General features: G+C 36.4%; 1 protein-coding gene across 1 annotated transcript in view; it reads left to right on the forward strand.

The window, feature by feature from the left end:
• Positions 1-19,354, forward strand: part of CCDC73 (coiled-coil domain containing 73) — a 41,516-nt gene extending 22,162 nt beyond the window's left edge. The window contains exons 9-17 of the mRNA XM_026041096.1: positions 568-696; positions 1,045-1,104; positions 2,910-3,014; positions 8,212-8,322; positions 10,110-10,238; positions 10,958-11,123; positions 11,731-13,290; positions 15,726-15,863; positions 19,155-19,354. Coding sequence (XP_025896881.1) covers positions 568-696; positions 1,045-1,104; positions 2,910-3,014; positions 8,212-8,322; positions 10,110-10,238; positions 10,958-11,123; positions 11,731-13,290; positions 15,726-15,863; positions 19,155-19,354 — 2,598 coding nt within the window. The remainder of the gene's footprint in view (positions 1-567; positions 697-1,044; positions 1,105-2,909; positions 3,015-8,211; positions 8,323-10,109; positions 10,239-10,957; positions 11,124-11,730; positions 13,291-15,725; positions 15,864-19,154) is intronic.
• Positions 19,355-19,507: the final 153 nt, after the last annotated feature.

Raw genomic sequence — 19,507 nt, forward strand, 5'->3', positions numbered from 1 at the left:
TTAGCATTCTCCTGAGATTAAGTAATTAATGTTTTGGGGAAAGCAAAGATCCTCCAAATTTATAGCCAGTTCCTGTTTTTGCCAGATATTAACTTTTCTTCCTTTTTTTTTTCTTCTGATTCTTCACACAAACATACACAATAGTTCTTGTAGGTACTTCATTTCTATTGTAATTGTTACTGTTCTTACCAATATCAATTATTACGTAATCCAGTGCTCATTTCTAATATACTCCTAGGAAGATAAAATATTGAAATAGATTCTCTTATTTGTACATAATAAGAATAAAAAGAAAATCGTAATGATTTCATTCAGAAATGTTTCATATGGGCTAAAATTATCACAATAATATTTTTCTGATGAAAATAAACTTTTAACTGCATTTGGCAGCTTAAAAGGTAGCTAATCATTTTTATGAATTTTGGTTCCTCTGTTTAATTTATTCTGGTGTTTCCATATGTTATTTAAAAGTAGGGCATGACTCAAGATAGTTTAAAAGATTTGTCTTTGTTTTGAATTGCAATGCCTATACTGGATGAACTATTTATATGTGTTTCCTGTGTTAAGGAACTGAAGAAAGTAACTACAGACTTGATAAGGTCCAAGGTCACATCTCAGTACAGGGTGGGAGAAGAAAACATCAATCTTGCAGCTAAGGAAAAAGAGTATCAAGAACTGCAACAAAAAATCAGAATGGTATTTTAACATTTAAAGCAATCAAATGTTTGCTTAATATTTTCTGTTGCTCATTTAGAAAACATTGTGGCAATGATTTGCAATGTGTATACATTAGTGCTTGCTTTCTCCTAATTGCATATACTATATGATAAAATTACCTCCAAGAGTGTTTACCTTTTCAATGAAAGTAAATATATTATCAACGTAATATTGATAAGAAAACACTTCCAAAAATCCTTGACGTTCTTTAAACAGTCTGCAGGTGATGATGCAAAATCTCTCACTAATACAATATTACTAAAGAAAATACAGAAAAATTTTAAATGTCTGCTGTACTGTTGCATATGCRTTATTATTTTTTTAAAGGAGATGGAAGTTAGTAAAAAATTTCAAGAAGAAAATGCTCACATTAAAGAAGAAAAGCTGGTGAGTTGTGAATATAACCTTGATATTTAAAACTGCTTAAGAACTTATATGCTGTGTGTTGCATATAAGATTATTAAGTGATCATACTAAGCTGTTAAATTACCTTTTTTTCTTTTCAGGAAYAATTTAATAACACACATGAGATCTTAGTCCTCAGTTTTTAGAAAYTGAAATAGTAGAGCAAACTACATTTTTAACATTGCTTTACAAGTCTTAACTTTTTTTCTTTGAAATCAGATATTAGAACCTTGACATACCTATGAAAATAGCTGTTAACACATCTGTTCAATACAAATAAGCAATAAGCCTTGCATAATATTCCTGCTGTTCTGTATTCCGATAGCCAACAGTTTATGGGTATTTAAAATGGGCAGAATTGGAATGATATCAATCATTTTCATTCTGCAGGACATTAAATCAAAAGTGGCAGGCAACTGTTATCATCCTTACTCTGAGGGAGGGACAAGAGCAGCAGCTTGCATGTGTACCCACTGAGCAGTCATTAAAGGCTAATGCAGCAGCACTATTCCAGTCCTTAAGTCTGTTCGTGTGCTGAATTTGTTTTTGAAAAATACTTGCCATTAAACATTGGAAAAAAAAATGAGGTACATGGTCAGTCATCTTTGCTACTCCCCCAGCTCCAGATGTGCTAAGAGCACTCCTGCAGAGATGCTTGTTGCCTAGTTCGTGTATTTATATCATATATATTGCCTAAGAAAAGGACTGGTATTGTCCATGCTTATTTATGTGTTTTCTTTAATGTGATTTCTTATTACATAGCTGTTTTGGTAGAAATCTGTGGAGTGGGCTAATATAGACATTAACCTCTTGTTTTCTCCAAGAGTGGCCTTAGAATATTTGGATTTTTGTATGACTGATCTAAAAGTTTTCTGTATTAAGTTTTTAACTTCAGCAGCTGTTGGATTGAGACAGACTATCAYGGACAACGTATTCAATTCACAATTAATTGTATGAAAGGAAGCAATCCTATCCAGTTAAATGGACACTGCACTGGACACAAAGGATGTAACTGTGCTGCTGACTTGCAGGATGACACTGGGCGAGTCATTCACATTTCTATGCTTCAGTAAAACTGAGCTATAAATAACTTGAGACTTCAAAGAAAAAYGATAGACAAACATTATTTCTCTCACCATGGCAATATACCAAAAATAATAATTGTGTTTTAATTAGGTGGTTGCATCTGCATAAATAATAATACCAAAAATACATAATTTTGAAAGATATTTAAGTTTATAAAGGTAACTCATTTAAATTGTTTCTCTCTCAATATATTTTGAAACAACTAAATCCATTTAAAGATATTTTCTCTCTTTAACTCAATTGTGTTCCTGTGCAGATTCTTCTTTAGTAACTGCTGGTCTGATCTGTGGCAAATAGACTGACTTGGCTAGATTATCCACAATGTCTTAGACTTGAGAAAGGTCTTTGATATTGCTTTAATATAAAATACCTTTAGTTTGCACCATGTTTTTAGCTAGCTCTAACAAACTTTAATAAAGGTARCATCTTTTGACTTTTTAAATCTATACCACCTGTGAAACACACTAATTCATTTTTGATAGTTCTTTTAGATCTTATTCTCCTAGAAATTACAATATAGTAACTAGTTTTTTAGTCATATGAGTTCTATCTGGAACTCTGGAAAATTTTCTCTATCTGGAAGATTTTCTTTTAGGCATGATCTACTTTCAGTGAGTCTTTAAATGTCTTTAAACATTAGATAATATCTTTTCAATTTCAGAAATGATGTACTCAGTGTATTTTTTGTTTTTATTAATAAGGAAATTCTCAGCTCTCTACAACGTGTGCAGGAGTTGCTTCAGCGAATGACACAAACAAATGCAAGAATGGAAGATGAATTCAAGGCACTGAAAGAAGAATATCAGGTCAGATTTTTCTTGATTAGACAAACTGCTACTATTTGCTATGTGTTCTTAAGTGTAGGGCTGTTAAAGACATCTGTATGCTTTTCAGAACTTTTGACCTCACTTCCATTGCTCCCTCAGCTCCTTAACTGTCAACATGAACCTTGAAACACACTCTATGGTTTCCCTTTTCTAGTTCTCCGCCAAAAGTAAATCATGGTTACCATTCCTTATCAGCCATTTCTGGCGGGTAAAACCAAAATATGCTTGTGGTTGCTTTCAAGTACTTCAAGATTTTGTACTTTTTTTTTTTTTATTTATACTTGTTACTGGAAAGTACTTTAACATTAAGGTCAATACTGTTCTCACAGTCCAGACCTTGTTCTCAATTTTATTAGAGCAGGGTGGCCAAAAAAGAGCATATTCTTTTAGCCCTTTCTTGCTGTGCTGTCCAGTCCAGCATATGTTTTGGGGATGGTAAGTATTCATGTTGGAGCATGGGYAATGACAAAGTGTCCTAGTTGCTCTTTTAGCAATTTGAAAGGGCTTAGAATAGATTAGAGTCTAAATTAYGCTAGCAGTTGAATGGTCCCACAGTACGTGAAAGATTAAGGTCATATAYGCTCCAGTCAGGTGTCCCATGCACGCTTCAGGTTCAACTGTTGATTGGACTCTGAATTACTGCGGATTATTTATCCGTGTAACTGTGGAACCAGGCCATTCCTTGTTTAGCCTCCAAGGTCAAAGCTTTGAACTACAATCTCTGTTTCAGAATTAACTACATATGTGTTTGTAGGCTTTTATTTAAGAAAACACTTCTCTGCTAAACTGCAATTAGATTCAGTTCACAGGAGTCTTTTACTCTGTTACATATGTTTATCCTATATGTAAGTTTATGCATTTTATTTTCTGCTCTTGTATTTTGACTGAACAATTAAAGTTAACATTTAAGTAGGATAAAACTAGTTTAACGGGAAAAGGTTATTTTTTTCTGCTCTTAGCATCTCTTGGCCRAGGTCAATTTAAGCAATTCCAGGGACAGGAGTTTATCAATATAGCGTGTTCTTTTGTAACCTTTCTTATTTGTATGTTGGTTTATCAGCAGAAATGGTGAGATAGCTGAATTAGTTGCTATTTGTGCAATATTCACACTACTCTTTGTTAGAATGAAACGGAAAAGTTCATTTTCTTTTCTAAATTGATAATAATAAATAAAAGCAAATCTCCCAAAGCTCAGGAAAAATAAGTTGAAGATTGACAGCTCAGAGGAACAAAGAAGGAATGCGGGTATACTAATACTGTATTCCTAGTTTAATGTGCATACATTAAATTTATAATACCTTTAGGACTTCTGTGTTGCTCAATAGCAGATCTAGTATAAAAATGCCTTTTTTTCTGATAATAGCTATGAGCTGTTTCCTCTGTGAGATAAGTTTATAGCTAGATATGCCTTGAAACTCCAGCTAAAATTGCAAGTTCTGCCTGTGAAACTTTGTAGACTCCATAGAAATGCCCGAGCTCAAGGGAAGCAGTCCTTGCTTCCTTGTTGTTAAGATATGAATTGAGTATAGATCTGTGCTTTGTAGCCTGTGCAGGCCAACAATTAGTTTTTGTTTGCAATGATACTAATTGTCATCTTGAGAGCCTGTTCTGGCTTGGGTCTTGTTTATGTAAGGAGTTGGGGTGGTATTCATATTTCCTAATTTTTCTAACCCCAAGACAAACTTTTATTCATTAAAGCTTCAATGTAGTCCTTGGTGGTTTCTTGAGGACCCTATTATTTTAGAGGAATTTGGTGTTAGAGGACATGGATAACTAATAGGAGACTGTGACTCACCCTTTGAAAACTCTGACTATATAAGGAGTCCTGAATTCCTAGTTTGATGTTTGAGTTCTAAAGCTTGATGATGTAAATATTCCTTCTTAGTCTTTGCTGTGGCAATTAAGATCAACTAAGATTTAGTCTTAGTTGAGATTTCTAAGAGCATTCTGTGCATTCTCAAAACCAAGGCATTCTCACTTGAGAGTAGGAATTAAAGGATTCATAATATTTATATAAGCACTTGAGATCTGATAGATGATGTTTTTTCAAGAGATCACACCTGTAAACATAAATGTGGCTAGATATTTCAAGTGTTTTTTCGTAAAATAAATACATAAATACTTTGATCTCCTGTTTTATCTTAAATGGTATGATGCTTATAACTGCTATATTAAAGGTGGATGTCATACGTTTCTATTTTTCCTAAAAGGATTATTTTGGTCAAAATATGTTTTTTTATATAGTAGTCGTAAAATATTACTGCCTCTTTTAGTTGCTCATTTGACTGAGAATTTGAGACTGAGCTGTTATATTAGCAGGTTAGCTTACTTTGCAGTGTCATTTTTAAAGCAGCAAATGGAACTTCTAAATAGGGTATGAATACATATTTTGGGGGATGTTCCCACCTTCTTACCAACTTTGGAATTAATGCTTTTATTTTCATAGATACTAGACTCCCAACATTGAGTGGAGTCTGAAGATCATGTGCAGTTCCTGTGCTGCATCCTGCTTCTTGGTTGTATTTGTAGATCTTGCTTTTCAGTAAAGWGTTTCTTTTGAAAAACAGAAGAATGGCCAAAGGTCCCTGCGAAGTCTAGTGGAAATGCTTTTATTTCTCTTATACGTGCACACATGCAAAAAGCTTCTTATGGGTCTGGGGTAACTGGGCACTTAAATTTGCAAGGAGACATTGCTGAACAATCAAGCCAGCCCTTCTCTCTAAAAATGCTTAGCGCTAGGATATCAATGTCCTTAAGAGTTCAGAAAAGCAAGTTGTAATCCTTTAATGTGTGACACAATATTTGAGAATGCAAGGAATTTGGCTATTCCCTTCTCTATACAACTGGTTTTAACATACGCTCTTTTCTATTCATCAACTATTCCAACATTTTATTAATAACTCAGACTAAATAGSAAGTGGGCATTTCTATTTAAATAGACTTTTTACAGAGAATACTKGCAAATCTTGATGAAAATCTGATCATCATATTATCGCAACCTCTTGTTAACCTGAAAGGTTTAGGGGGGCGGGGGGGGAAGAAAAATTCTTATGCATTTTGAAAGCAAACATCTTTGTGCATAAACCATGTTGTTCACCAGTAGGAAACCTGAAGGACTTCAAACTCAGAGAGACCTCAACCAAGATGACGGTGCTAACTCTGACTTAGCCAAGTTCTGCTTCCTACCACTGAAATGATCCTGGTAGCCAGTAATGCTCCATCTGCCCTTATACTGACTCATCCCTTCTCCTTTCAGGATTTCTCAGTATTCCAACAGTTGGATACTTGAACACAGTATTCCTAAAACTCAAAGATTTCCTATGGGTACATCTAAGAAGTATTAGATTGATTTTATTTACACGTTTAGAACAGATGTGGCTTTGTTTTGCACTACATGCTTTTTTCCTTCACAAATTTCATGCTTCAGCAATGCAACAACACGAGTAATACTGAACCAATAATGAAGTTGGTGATGCTATTCTTGCTTATGGAAAAAAAAAATCTGTTGATGTTCTGACAGTGGATCTTCAGGATTTAAAGAGGGTGATAGTTAACCCTTTCAGATGTAGGGCTGACTTCATTTTTCAGATCTCCATACTACTAATTAAATTTCTTAGTGACTATAAGAAGATATTTTGGATAAGTTATTTTGAAACCATTGTTATTTCAGAGGTAGTTCAGTAGAATAGGGCTATTAGCTGTGAGGAATCCTTAAATATTCAGGCATTTCAGACAGTGATTCCACATGTAAATAGGCAAAGCCAGGGTTTGCCTTAGAAGAGGAGCKCCTGAAGGAAAGCTTTAGGTAACGCAGATGATTCTTCCTTCTGCGGTGTTAGCTTTGCACATTAATATGCTGCTCATGTTATCCTAAGAGCTGTGCTGTAAATTACTGCTACACACCAGATTGAATTTGGGCCCCAAGTAAAAGAATCCTTGGTACGAGAGCAAGTTTATTGAAGAAAGGAGGCCTTGGGCTCCTGACTTGCAGAACTGGATGAGAGGGGCTGCATCAGTGTAAGTGTGATTGTTCAGGCAGCTTGCGTCCTCTTCTTAGTTTTCTTATAACAGATTTACTCTGGATTCTGAAAAATATCTTCCATGTTCATTCAGATGAGGTTTTCTAAGTTATCTTATTGTTGTACTTGTAAAATAGTTTATCTGTATTAATGCCAAAATRATACAGGCATTTCTAAATTGTTGCTGAGCAAACCAAGAAGTAGATTGATAGTATTAGTTAAAAGTAAGTAAAATGGAAGTTCTCTGAAGTATACTACCCTACCTGATGCTTTTGAAGCAGCTTGTGCATATACTTGGTTGAATACACRTAAAAATGTGTGTATATATGAGTACACATGAATATACATATATACATGTGAGCATTAAAGTGGTGTTTCTGTTATCAAGTATGTTTGTATCATCTGTTTAGTAGACAGTTGAGGCAGTAAATCCTTTATCTTCCATATTGCATGCTATAAAAACTTGAAGAGATAACATTTCCAGCAGTACCTGAGATGTGATAAATGTTGATTTACACGTGTCAGACAGCTGTAACTTATCTGTAGGAYAATAAAGCTGAAATGATTAACCAAAAATGTTGAAGCACAATTGCTATCATGAAAAAAAAAAGTACTATTGTTTTAATGCCTTTTATTCTGTTTCAGTGATGTAATAAAGATAATCAGATATATCAGATATATAATATATAAGTAAATGTATTTTACAATTTAAAGTTAATACAGTTTATAGGATAGGTTATTAAGCAGCTTAGGATAGAAACACTGATAAGCAAACCAGCCATATATTCTTTGTCTATATAGTAGTTTTTTCTTTAAGTGCACTGGGCCTAGATCATGCTACATTTCATATTTCTCATCTCTGTACTTTATATTACTTTTTCAGCACATTAAAACTTATGCAGTGAAACTGAATAATGGCAAGTGTTTTTATACCCTTTTATAGCCGTTTCTTTTCTCATAACCTCCCCCTGTTTCCTGTTAGCTAAACTATAAGCACCTTTCTGTTAATTTATGAAAATTATTGTTGAGATAGCACATTATCACTGATCTGTATGGCACTTCCAGCATGTTAGAAGCAAAGGTCCAAGCAACATAAAACACATCAAAATTCATTAATATGGTATTGATTATTTTTTGGATAATTAATTTTATTGCAGACCCTTGAAAGAGATAATGAGCTGCAAAGGGAGAAGGCAAAGGAAAATGAAGAAAAGTTCCTTAATCTTCAGAATGAGCATGAGAAGGCACTAAGAACTTGGAAAAAAGATGTAGGTTTACTAAATTAAATATWAGAGTATTAAAAGGGGTTTGAAATGGTCATCAAGCATTTGAGGCAATTCTTAAAAGCCAAAAAAATACTGTAGAAGTAATACAATTTTTAAAATATAAATTTCTAGTAATGCAGACTTTTCTAGAAGTGATTATGTTTAAAAGTACATTTTGTAAAGATGTTGACTTCCATGCCGCTGAGGGACACTATTTCCTGCAACCCTATAAATCGAGAATATGTTATCTTGAATTGAGCATTTAGAAATATTCCTTAATTACACACTTGCCATTACCTAGAAATAGAAGCTGATATATTTTTTCCATTTATACTGACTGAATTTACTCCAGAATTTAGCAGTGTGTGCCAATATTTCTAGGCTGTGCTTTTGTGTGATGGGGGAAAAAAGAACTGTCAATGAATCATATATTAAAAACTGGATGTCCACATGGTCAGAAGTAATAAAAACCTGAAGTCCTTCAGCAGAACCATACACTCGGGAAAAATGGAAACTCAAATTCAATCAGGTTGAGATGCCAGAGKGGCTGCATGAAGACAGAGGTTCTCATTTGTCAAGAAATATTCAAAATAGACTATGGGATGAAAGAGGATTTAAAAAAATGATAGTAACACATGTTGTCTTTATGAATTCATCTCCTCATATGAATAAACAATGATTTGGCAAAATATTATAGCTGTAAGAATCCTCTGCAAAAATAAAGGCACATGTGAGATGAACACTTTTTAAAATAAGGCAGGAAGTGTCTCGTGAAAAATCACACTCTAAGTAGCATTTGTTTAATAGCCTGTCGTATGTCTCTTATTGCTACTGCTTAGGCACCTACTGCCAGAAAGGTGTTGAGGTTGTAGAAGGCYCAGGAAATGCTTTGTGGAGGGTTGTGTTAAACTGTTGTTTTAGTCCTGCTATTCTCAGACTCCTTGAGTTTAGGTGCTATGGAGAGGGTTATATATAGGCTTATAACCTGGAGGCTGCAAAATAGCTTCTGTTCCGATGCTCACTGCTCTGAGGACAGAAAATTCCATCTTCTTGTTTTCTAYGAGAGTCTCACACCGTTGTTTTGTGTACAGACAAGAGAATAAGCCATTTATTTCTCAGCAATGTTTCCCATTAAGCTTTAGAAGATAACTTTTTCATTTTGTTTTTCCATATTTCTGCTTTGGCTAACTAAAGATTGTGTTGATTTCTTCTAGTGTAGTAGCATCATGGGTCATGTTAACATTCACTGCTATGGAAATAACATTTGCTGATTAAATAGAGAAATTTATCTAAAAAAACCCTTTTGTTTTTGCATCTTGTCGACTTGATCTTCCTTTTTGTTCTAAATCTTAAGATGTAGCTGATACATATTCACTGAAAAGGTAATGGTACTTGAGTCTATTTCYAGAAGTAGTACCAAGCAAATCATCCATAATCATAGGCTGACTAGCACTTTTGAACTAAAAAATTGAACTAAATACAAACACAAACCCTGTTTTTTTGAGAGCTGCTACTTGAAGTAAAAGGTGATCAAGGACCACTTAGCAAAAAAACTTTTCTGCGAGATAATGGAAAAAGGGGTTAAAATTCTTAGCTTGAAAGAAAGGGCTCAAAGTTATTTAATTCTATATAGAGGACTACTTTAGAATSTGTAACTTCATTTTATTATTCAGCATAAGGATTGATTCACCTTAATTTGCCGAGCTGTTGATACCACTATAAAATACTGTCTTTCATGTTTGAACATGCAGTAAAGGTCAGTGTGCTCTGTCCACTCTCAATTATTGTAGGAGGAAAATATGAGAAAGGAGATAGATGCTATGAAAAATGAGCTGAATTCCCTTAAAGGAGTTTCTGCCCCTCTTGATTTTCAGTCTCTTCAGGAAAATGAGTGTTCTRGACAAGCAGAAAATCTGCAGGTAAGTGTGTGTAATAGCTGCAGCATTTTCTTCTTGTAAAAGATCCTGCAGCATCACAGAAACATGATAGTTTATAATCTGGCTCTGGTAWCCATTAATCTCCATTTTTTTACATAAGTTCTCTGATGTAAACAATGATCCAAGATCCTGTTCAAACTTACTGTACACAAAAGGTTCTCCTTTCTTGATGGGTGCTCATTACATGAAAACTTGATGTTCATTRCCTCATTAATAAGCTTAATAATAAAGTAGTAGTAGTAGTAGTAATAGTAAGTAAATAGCATTCATCTAAAGTTATCTGTTTAGTAAATTCATTTCATGAATATACAGGTGTTTCTCAAGTAGCATCTGTGCAGAGCAACTGACCCCGATTTCCAGGTTCCTTGGAAATATGGAAGCTTCTACTCAGAACTAATTTCAGCCTCTAATACAGGGTAGTTATCCACTTTATCAACATATAGATAAACTAAGCTCCTCAGTTTTAGCTTAATAAATTAGTGAATTAATGAATGCAGGGGACAAAGTTGTTTTAAGCAATACAGCTTGAATTATAATTTGACTTGCTTTGCAGACCAGACCAAATTCACATGTGGTTCTGGGTTCAGGGTCTGTGTGAAGTCAGTAAAGGAAAAAGCGTGGATAGCTGCTCTTTTGGAGAAACTAATATTAGTAGTAACCTCTTAGAATATGTTTTTTTTTGTTGTTATTTCTTATGCCAGTGTGGTCAAGAGCAATCAAAAGATAGTGCAATACAGCCTATTCAGAAAGAGAAGGAGTGTATACAACATCTAAGGAAAGATGGCATTTCTGGGCATAAAGAAGAAGTTGGAATAGAAAATGTGATGGACTGTCCGTTCCACCTGGAGGAAGTGCAGATAGAACAAAGTAATAACGTCCCMCTGACAATAGAGATAAGTAGTGTTGTTAACAAAAGTATACATGCTTTATGGATATAGCATGTGACAAGAGAAGGCCTGAATCCAAGAGTAAATATTTTTGTACTAATGACAGCAAAATTCTGTGTGTCAGTAGTGCTGATCGGCGGGAAGTACCCGAGGTTCAGGRTGAAAGCACAGGAGCTGCTTTGGCYATGAAAGAGGGTCTGTGAGCTGGCACACCTTAAGCCTTTGCAGCACTACTTCTGTGTGCCAGTTCAAGAGGCCCTTTCCCTTTCTGATGGTGAAAAGCCTGAGTTCCTCCTCCCTGTCCCCTAACCATTAAATGTACTTGTGGTAGCACACCGGTGACATAAACTTGATGGAGAAAGGAATATGTAGTGAGTTGTTAAATGTGATATACGTTCATAATGAAGATGTTCTTCAATAACTGGGCTAATATGCCACTTGGGAAATATTTTTACTATCTTAATTCATACTTAAAATATARTGAATGTTAATATCTTATGTTTGAACAGTTCACAAATGTTTTGCAAGTTGCTGAAAAACATTGCATTTATCTTTAAGTTAAACATTTAAATGTTTATCTTTAACAGTTTTACAAGTTCTTGAAAACAGTTGTGAGGATGAAGATAACGTTGCTGCTCCTCACATAGAACAGCAAGGGGAGGCTTCTTCCAGGAAGAACACCTTGGGCACTGGTACCGATTTAATTGCCCAAGGACAGCCCCGGGAAACGTGTGTCACCGAGTGCAAAGCGGCAGAAAATCTGGGAGCAATCCCCAGGGTGGTGCTGCAGGAGAAGCAAGCAGGCTCAGAACACCAGCTCCCGGACTGCCTCGACCTGCCGGCACTTCGCACAGGGGCTGGAAAGGTGTTTCTAGATGGCATTGACGTAGCAGGGAGCTACCAAAAGGCTCCGAGTCAGGAGACGAGCTCCAGCAGGGAAGAGYTGGGCAACGCTACAGACGAACCGGCTTGTGTTAATGCAGACAAAAAGATGTGTGCCCTACAATGCACCAAAAGTGCCCTTGTGCCTGAGGCACYCAGCAAGGAGTCTGGAGGAGCTCTGGGCACTGAGGAGAAGGCTGAGCCCGAGAGAAGTGCAGGCAGTCATCAAGGCAAGGAAGTCAACGTTGGCATCCTGTCTTACACTAAAGAAAATGATCAGGCAGAATACCAGGACTGTAGCTTGCTGGACAGTGACGGTGGTGTAGAAAACAGACCAAAGGAAGCAGAAAAAAAGTTAAGTCTGAGTGATTTACATAAATTTCTGTTTAACCAGAAACATGTAGGTRTTGAAGAGAGAAATTGCAACGACAATGCCAGAAACATAAGCCGAAATGCTGCTCTACTGACTGTTGRTTTTCCAGCAGCAGATAGTGCAAATTTACCCACTCTTTTACCCACTCTTTATGGTGATACTGCAAGTAGTGACGACATCCTAGAAGAACATAGCACTAATAGGCCTCTTAGCGGTGCTTTCAATTTATCTGCAAAAGCAGATAGAGGAATAAGCGTGACTGACACACAGAGCAACCAGCCTGAACAAGCCAGTGCTGAGCAAACAGGCAGTGATACAAAAAAATGTGCTTTGAATGTWGAAAATGTATCTACAACAAATGCTGGTGGTGACCTTGAAACAGTCATTCATAAGGAAACCTCGAAAGACAGAAGTAGTACAGATAATCTCACACCCTGTGAAGATGTTAGTAACAATACACAGATACAGCCCATCAAAAATGAACATTCTCTGGAGATTAATGATAATTCAATAAATAACGCACTGTTAAAAGAGAAAAAAGGTTCACTAAGTAGTACAGTTCCAGGAAGTAAGTTTGCTGAGGGTCACCTGAAAGAATCATGTTCTTTACCCATGAGAACATCTGGAAATCTAGTAAACCTAAGTGGAAGGTCATCCTTTGATCTTTCAACCTGGGGTAAAAAAGCTGAGAAAACTCCAGTACTCTTTAAGTTTTTAGATCTCAGTTCTTGTTCAAGAGTAAATCAAGTAAGAAGTCAAACAATGTGGACTTCAGCTTCCAAAGAGCCTTCTCTTTTGCAAGAGAAACTACCCACTCTGGCAGAAAGCAGGAAGAGTATTTCAGACACGCAGAATGTCAGCGAAAGTGTTGTCAGCAAAGAAATGTGTCTAGGTAAGGAAGATAGTTCTTCATATTTGAAGTATGCATTGGATATATTTCAAAAAAAAAAAAATCAAATTTTGGCATGTAAGCAGTTCAGTGTAATAGGAGGAAAAATGTRAAACTTCTGGTATTTTAGTTATGTGGAAAAACAGAAATAGAGAAGATGTCTAATTTACATTGTAAATGCAACTAAATAGCTTTTCTTTACTCAGTTATCCGATTAAATAAACTTTCTGTCTTRCTTCTGTCTTCCTTTATAAAAGAAAAGCTGTGTAATGATAACYTGGATGTTTTTAGGCATTTCTAACTCCAGTATGGAGTATATGATATCAGAGCTCTGCATGTGATCTGAAAAACTGAGTACCTTTTGCAAATCACTTATTCCACATAAATAATAGGATATATTTTGAACCTGTAAATATTTCATTGAATTGGCTTTACAAGTTTATTTGTGGGTGGGGKTTTTTTTGTTTGTTTTTTGGTACTTTAATTCAGATGGGCACTCAGAGCCATCTCTGAATATGGTGAATGCATTGAAAAGTTCATGTTGTTTGAAGCTCTGGGAAGTGTTACCTGGCTGGCAGTGCTTTTTCATTACCGAGATGCTTTTTTCTTTCTAACCAACATGRTAAGTCTTTCACCACGAAGATGACTTCATCTATCCATATCTTCCCCTCTCTCAAGTAAGGGAATACAATCAAAATAATTGATTTCTCAAAATGCAGATTGCCTGCGGGTTCTGTTTCTGTAGGAGGTCTCTTGCCTCTAGATTTGCAGTCACACATTTTTTTCTGAGTTTAGTTTCAGAGGAGCTTTCATCCCCTAAACGCCACTGGTGACAGCAAGGTAGCAGAAGTGCCAGTGCAGCTGGTACAACATTTCTTATAAGAAATCTTAGACTTTAGAGTCTTGTGAATTGTGAAGCCTGCTCCAGCAGGACAAGGCACACTTTTCTGCATGTGTTGGCCGAGCCCTATCTACATTCTTGTGTTCCTGCTGCTTTCCTTGTCAGCAACCTTTTCACGTGTGCAAGGAGTGAAGCTGGAGAGGCTGAGTAAGAGCCTCGCTCCCCACATGAGTTTCTTGTGCCCAGACAGGGTCACCAGRTTTCCACCTCTAGCAACGCTTCACACAGACCGGCTCGGGCTGGGTCCCCGCTCTGCCTCTCCCTGTCATCATCCCAGCTAATTTAGATAAGTTTTGACTTCACTGGGCCCTTTGCCCCTTCCTAGGCCATAGAAAAATCTCACAGGGCACYCAAGAGTTGGGCTAGGCTTTGCTGTACACAGCACTGCCACGTCCCAGGGTTCCTTCTGTCTTTTTCATCCTTGTTTTTTTCCTCCCCTAAATGTCTGCCTGGGGGAGAATCCACATGGACAATATCTCTTAAAAAATGTTCATACTTCCAAGCATAAATACTATTAGCTATATGGGAGACTGAGGGAGTCCTTCAAATACCAATTGCTTTCTACACAAGCTAAGGTAGAGAGAATTGTTGGAAGGTTAARATGCAGAGAACAGCCACAAGATAAGTGTTAACAAAGAAATGGGCAGGATCTCCCTGAAGAATTTTGATTAGAAAAAAAAAGAAAAAAAAATCAAGCTTATAATTACAACTGCATTCCTTTCTACCCTCATGTACAAAAGGAAAAGATAGTCCTCTTAACTTTCTGATACATAAACATCACTTAATACTGTTTTCATATTAAGGTCATGATTTTACTATTACAGCAACGATGGTCAAGTAACRCAGTAGTAATGTTAACAGTTGCTATTGCATTGTGAATAATTGAGAGTACACTCATGTTTTGATTTTTGCAAAGAATTTGATCTTGGTTTTAGAAGAGTCTAATAACAGTGTATAAAGCCACTGCAGGATTAGGGCCATAGTCTCAGCTGCGTYTGTCTATCCCTCAATCTTTAGTAAATAGTTTGTGTCTAAGCTCAAGAAATAGTGGGTAYATCCATTTACAAAAAGATTCCTCATTTAATAAATGTTTCTCAACTGTTTAAATACCTTTGTATTTAGAATGTTTTTATTATAACAACTCACCCTGCACTGTAACGCAAGGATGGCAGTAATTATGTATTTATCAGAAGGTGATGTACTGATAAAGTAGCATGGTCTGAAAAAAAGAATACTCAGAAAATRTTTTTTTCTATAAATCAATTTTAATTTGCAATTACCTGTGAAACACAGCATAAAACATTTACAATCAGAAAGGAAACTTGAGCCATCTTTAGAGACAAACTAGATGCAGTAGTGCATGAAAGAAAAAAAATGACAAGGGAAGAACCTGCAACAGAGATTTAATCATTTAAAACAAAAACACTAWTTTTTCTCTATTTTTTAAAGATCAGAGGTAAAGCAGAAGTTTAGTTACTTTATAATTAGTGCCTAGAGACTAAATTGCAGTTGTTACCATTTCCTTTTTGTCAATCAGGTTCCCCCAGTTTCAACAGAGCTGCCGACACTTTGAATATCTGTAGTATCCACCAAGCCCCCCAGGGAGACCCTCGTGAGGAAAGGAATGCTGCAGCAAAGGCTCTTTGTGATTCTTCTTTTCCCACAGAACATGTAAGTCAATTAAAAATATTGCGGACCAGACCTCAGTGAGCTAATTCCAGAGATATTTGTACAACTGTATGCATCTGGATACTTTAGGGCTGAGTCAATCTCCAAAATAATATCAAAAGGGCAACAAGGCACCATTTTTCACAATTAAGGTTGATAGAAAGCAGCAGGAAAAAGTCACAGCATATGAATCAAGTAGATGCTAACCAGTCTGGTTGGGAGGGGAGAAAAAGGGTAGTTCACTATCTACCTTAAATACCATCACCTACAGAAGTAAATAAGAGCTTAAAAAAAAAAAAAAAAAAGCTTTTTTTTTTAAGTATAAAAACATTGTTTATTATTTGGCATATACATGTTGTTTAAAAAAATCTGCCACGGGCTGAAAATTCAGCGTGTTTATGAATTGGAGCCTATTAGTTAGTTTACGCTGCAGTTGCAGTGCTCCATTAAAACCTACCACATTGCTTAGCATAATGACATCACCTAAAAGCAGGGAATGAGTTGACACCAGCAATAGTTCATGCTGTGCTTTCAGTTCTTTGTTAGAACACTGTCTGTTATTTATAACTTGAACAGCTCACCTGCACTATTAGCATTAAACCTTAATTTATAGGTAATGCTAAACATAGCCTTTGAAGGGCRATATAATAATCTGTATTTGCAGTGGGCCTTCCCCTTCAGAAGCGGCTCGAGAGGAGTTCCCTGGGTACTTGGGGCTGTCTCCTCTGGGGACAGCCTGAGGTCAGAGCTTACAGTGTTCCCAAGGAACGACCGAGCTGTCCAACTTCCGTGCAGCTGGGCAGTTGTCCTCAGTGCTGCTAAATGTTCTGAAATTTAGAAGGAAAGGCTGRTGCTGCTAAATCACTCAAACTTCCTCACAGGGCACTAACTGGGAATGACAGCGAGGTCCATGTTCCACTTTACTGACTGTAATCATAGGGACTGTATTTGCAGCGCTCTCCTTTTCCTCACTGAGGTGGAGATCCCCTTCCAAAAGGGAAGGGCAAGTAATGGAGAATGAGAAGTGGTGGATCAAATCTACAACTACTTAAAATGATGTATTTTGTTACTCAAATGATGTATTTTGTTACCAATTGTGGCTATGTGCACTGCATCATCTCCCACTTAAATCTCCCCCTGTACAGACTAGGTAAAAGCTGTGATAGACAAAAACAAAGCACCTTAGACCTTACATGGTTTTCAAAATACTTGATCTATGAACTCTCTGCCTGGGATTTTACAGACCACTCTTCCCTTCTCTTGTGTCATTCTAATACCCTTCCTCAAATTTGTCATTTTTATGACTGATGTGGAAAGGCTGGTGGAAGATGGAAAATAGACTCAGCAGCACTCTTTGCCACTCCATTTAGTTGTTTTGACTGCTAGGTATGTCTATAACTTACAGCAGTCTTAGCCTTCTACACTGTGGATAATCTCATTCACACAAAATGCACCACTGTAAAAAGGAACGGGGGAGAAAGAGAAAAAACTACATCTGTGTATAAAGTTCTAAAAAAAAAAAAATGAAGAAGTATTTTCAACATTATTCTATACATACCTGAGTAAGGATGTATAAGCAGCCTCAGCTCAGTTAAACACGTTCATGGGATGCATTGTTCTCTTTACCTGTAGTGTATTGTGGGGAAGTGTGAGGACTTCAATAGCTGCCTTTGTTTAAAAGCTATGTTATATTCTAAACCCACGGTCATAGAACTTTATTAAATTGCTATGTAGCTTATCTAATTGCAATTAGTTCTCCAAAGAGGTCTAAATGCTTGCAGTCTTCAAATGAAGTCCTAGTAAAGGGGCACGGCTTTCTCTCACTTAGAAATATCAAATGTAAAAAAAAAATGATGAAAATTGTTTCTTTCTACTACTTTTCAAATATGAGGCAACCTTACTGTAGTCCCACAGTCTTACCAGGCCTACCTTTTTTTTTTTTAACCAAGATAAATATTATTTGTTTAAAAACAAACTCAGAGACACAAGTTTAGTAATGAGATAATATATCGCTAGCCGACTACCAGGCAAAATTTCTATTGAATATCTAACAGATATTGAATCTAAGAGCACAGTATCTGTGCTGTGCTAATGAGCAGAAATAATTTTCACTCAAGTTTTTTACATCTAGTGTTTCTAAGCGAGCTCATGGTCAYGGTGGAAGAATCTCTGGGCTGCACAGGCTCCAGGAGCTCTTTCCTTCATCAGGATCTACCACCAAACTCCTTAGATGAAATCACTGTTAAGAGGTGGAGTTCTGTGGAGGGGTATAAAACACCTGAGGTAACATTTAACACCTGAGAGGCAGCATTGCAGCCACCTGCTGTCGAATCCAGCCCTGCTGTTCCAAACTGGCCCCAAATTAACAGGATCAAAAGATGGCCCAGAGAGATGGAACTTAAGTTRTTAAACCTCTGTTAATGCATTGCAGCAAACCAGTTCTCACCAATAACTGAAACTCTACATCCATGATATCGCACACATGAGTGAGGACTGAGACAGTTGAGGGTTCCTCTAAAAGCAGAATTTTTGGCATACATTTAGCACATAAGCAATAACACTATCCTGAAAGGTACTTCATGTAATTACTCATCCAATGAAAAATAATCAGCACAATTCCAAAATACCACTTTTCTAATGGCTGATTACTCTGACTTACCTCCTTTAATGTTAATCCTCTACACAAGAAGGAAAATTASCTATGTGTTATTCCATTACACTTCCCTGTAGGACCACCTGTGGTTTTTCTAAGGTAGGAAAGCAAGCTTGTCATTCAAGCAAAAAGCTGTGCAGCTACTGTGCTGCCATACATGTTTGATCAGAGAGATATGAGGTGCCTATCAAAGAGTAATTAAACCTACTCAAAGAATATCTTCAATGGGCAAAATCAACTGACTGCAGACCTTGCTTTAGTTAATAGTGTTTAGACTCTAAACAATAAAGCCAAGCAGAGAGGGAGTTAACACAATAAGCCTCATGATTTGGGGTTTTCTTAATCAAGTGACTGCATAGCAATAGAAATGTCAATTGCAACATTAAACTGCTTAATTAAACTATTTATTTTACTGAGCTGCATTCTAATGCAAGGTTGTCAGACATTCTTTTYGTTTTTAAAGCACACACTTTTGTTTTAAGGCTTAACTTTTATRAAGTACACTGAGCATTATCAAGTTTCATAAATTAAGGTTAGCATTGTATTCACATATGATTGTTTACTGCTTAGAAAAATTTCACATTTTGAACCTCTGTACCTGAATGTCACTGTATAATTAACTGCTAAATCTGTATTGGCAGGCAGAAGAAGGATTTGATGTTTTAAAGCACGAGCAGAAGTCTTCACGCGTGGCTGTGACGGCAGTAGGTGAAAGCGCACTCAGAGACCAGGAGAGGGGTCCCACACACAAGTTCAACATAAAAAGCCAAATAGAAGAAATAGAGAAGTTCCTGAATTTGGAAAGGCTTCACTCATCAAGAAAGAGAAAATATGAGGAAAGCTGATAAAGAGCAAAGGCAAGAGAAAAGTGCAGGTGCATTTACAGATCAATCACTTGGGTAAACCAGACTGGTAAAAGTTTTCCTATASAGCAAAGCATTATATGTATTTTCATCTTTAGCAGAGAAAAGGTTTTCTTTTCCTTTACAAATGGATAC

The sequence above is a fragment of the Nothoprocta perdicaria genome, unplaced genomic scaffold (assembly GCF_003342845.1).
Source record: "Nothoprocta perdicaria isolate Ctin4 unplaced genomic scaffold, notPer1 scaffold_28, whole genome shotgun sequence".
In the NCBI taxonomy this organism is placed as follows: domain Eukaryota; kingdom Metazoa; phylum Chordata; class Aves; order Tinamiformes; family Tinamidae; genus Nothoprocta; species Nothoprocta perdicaria.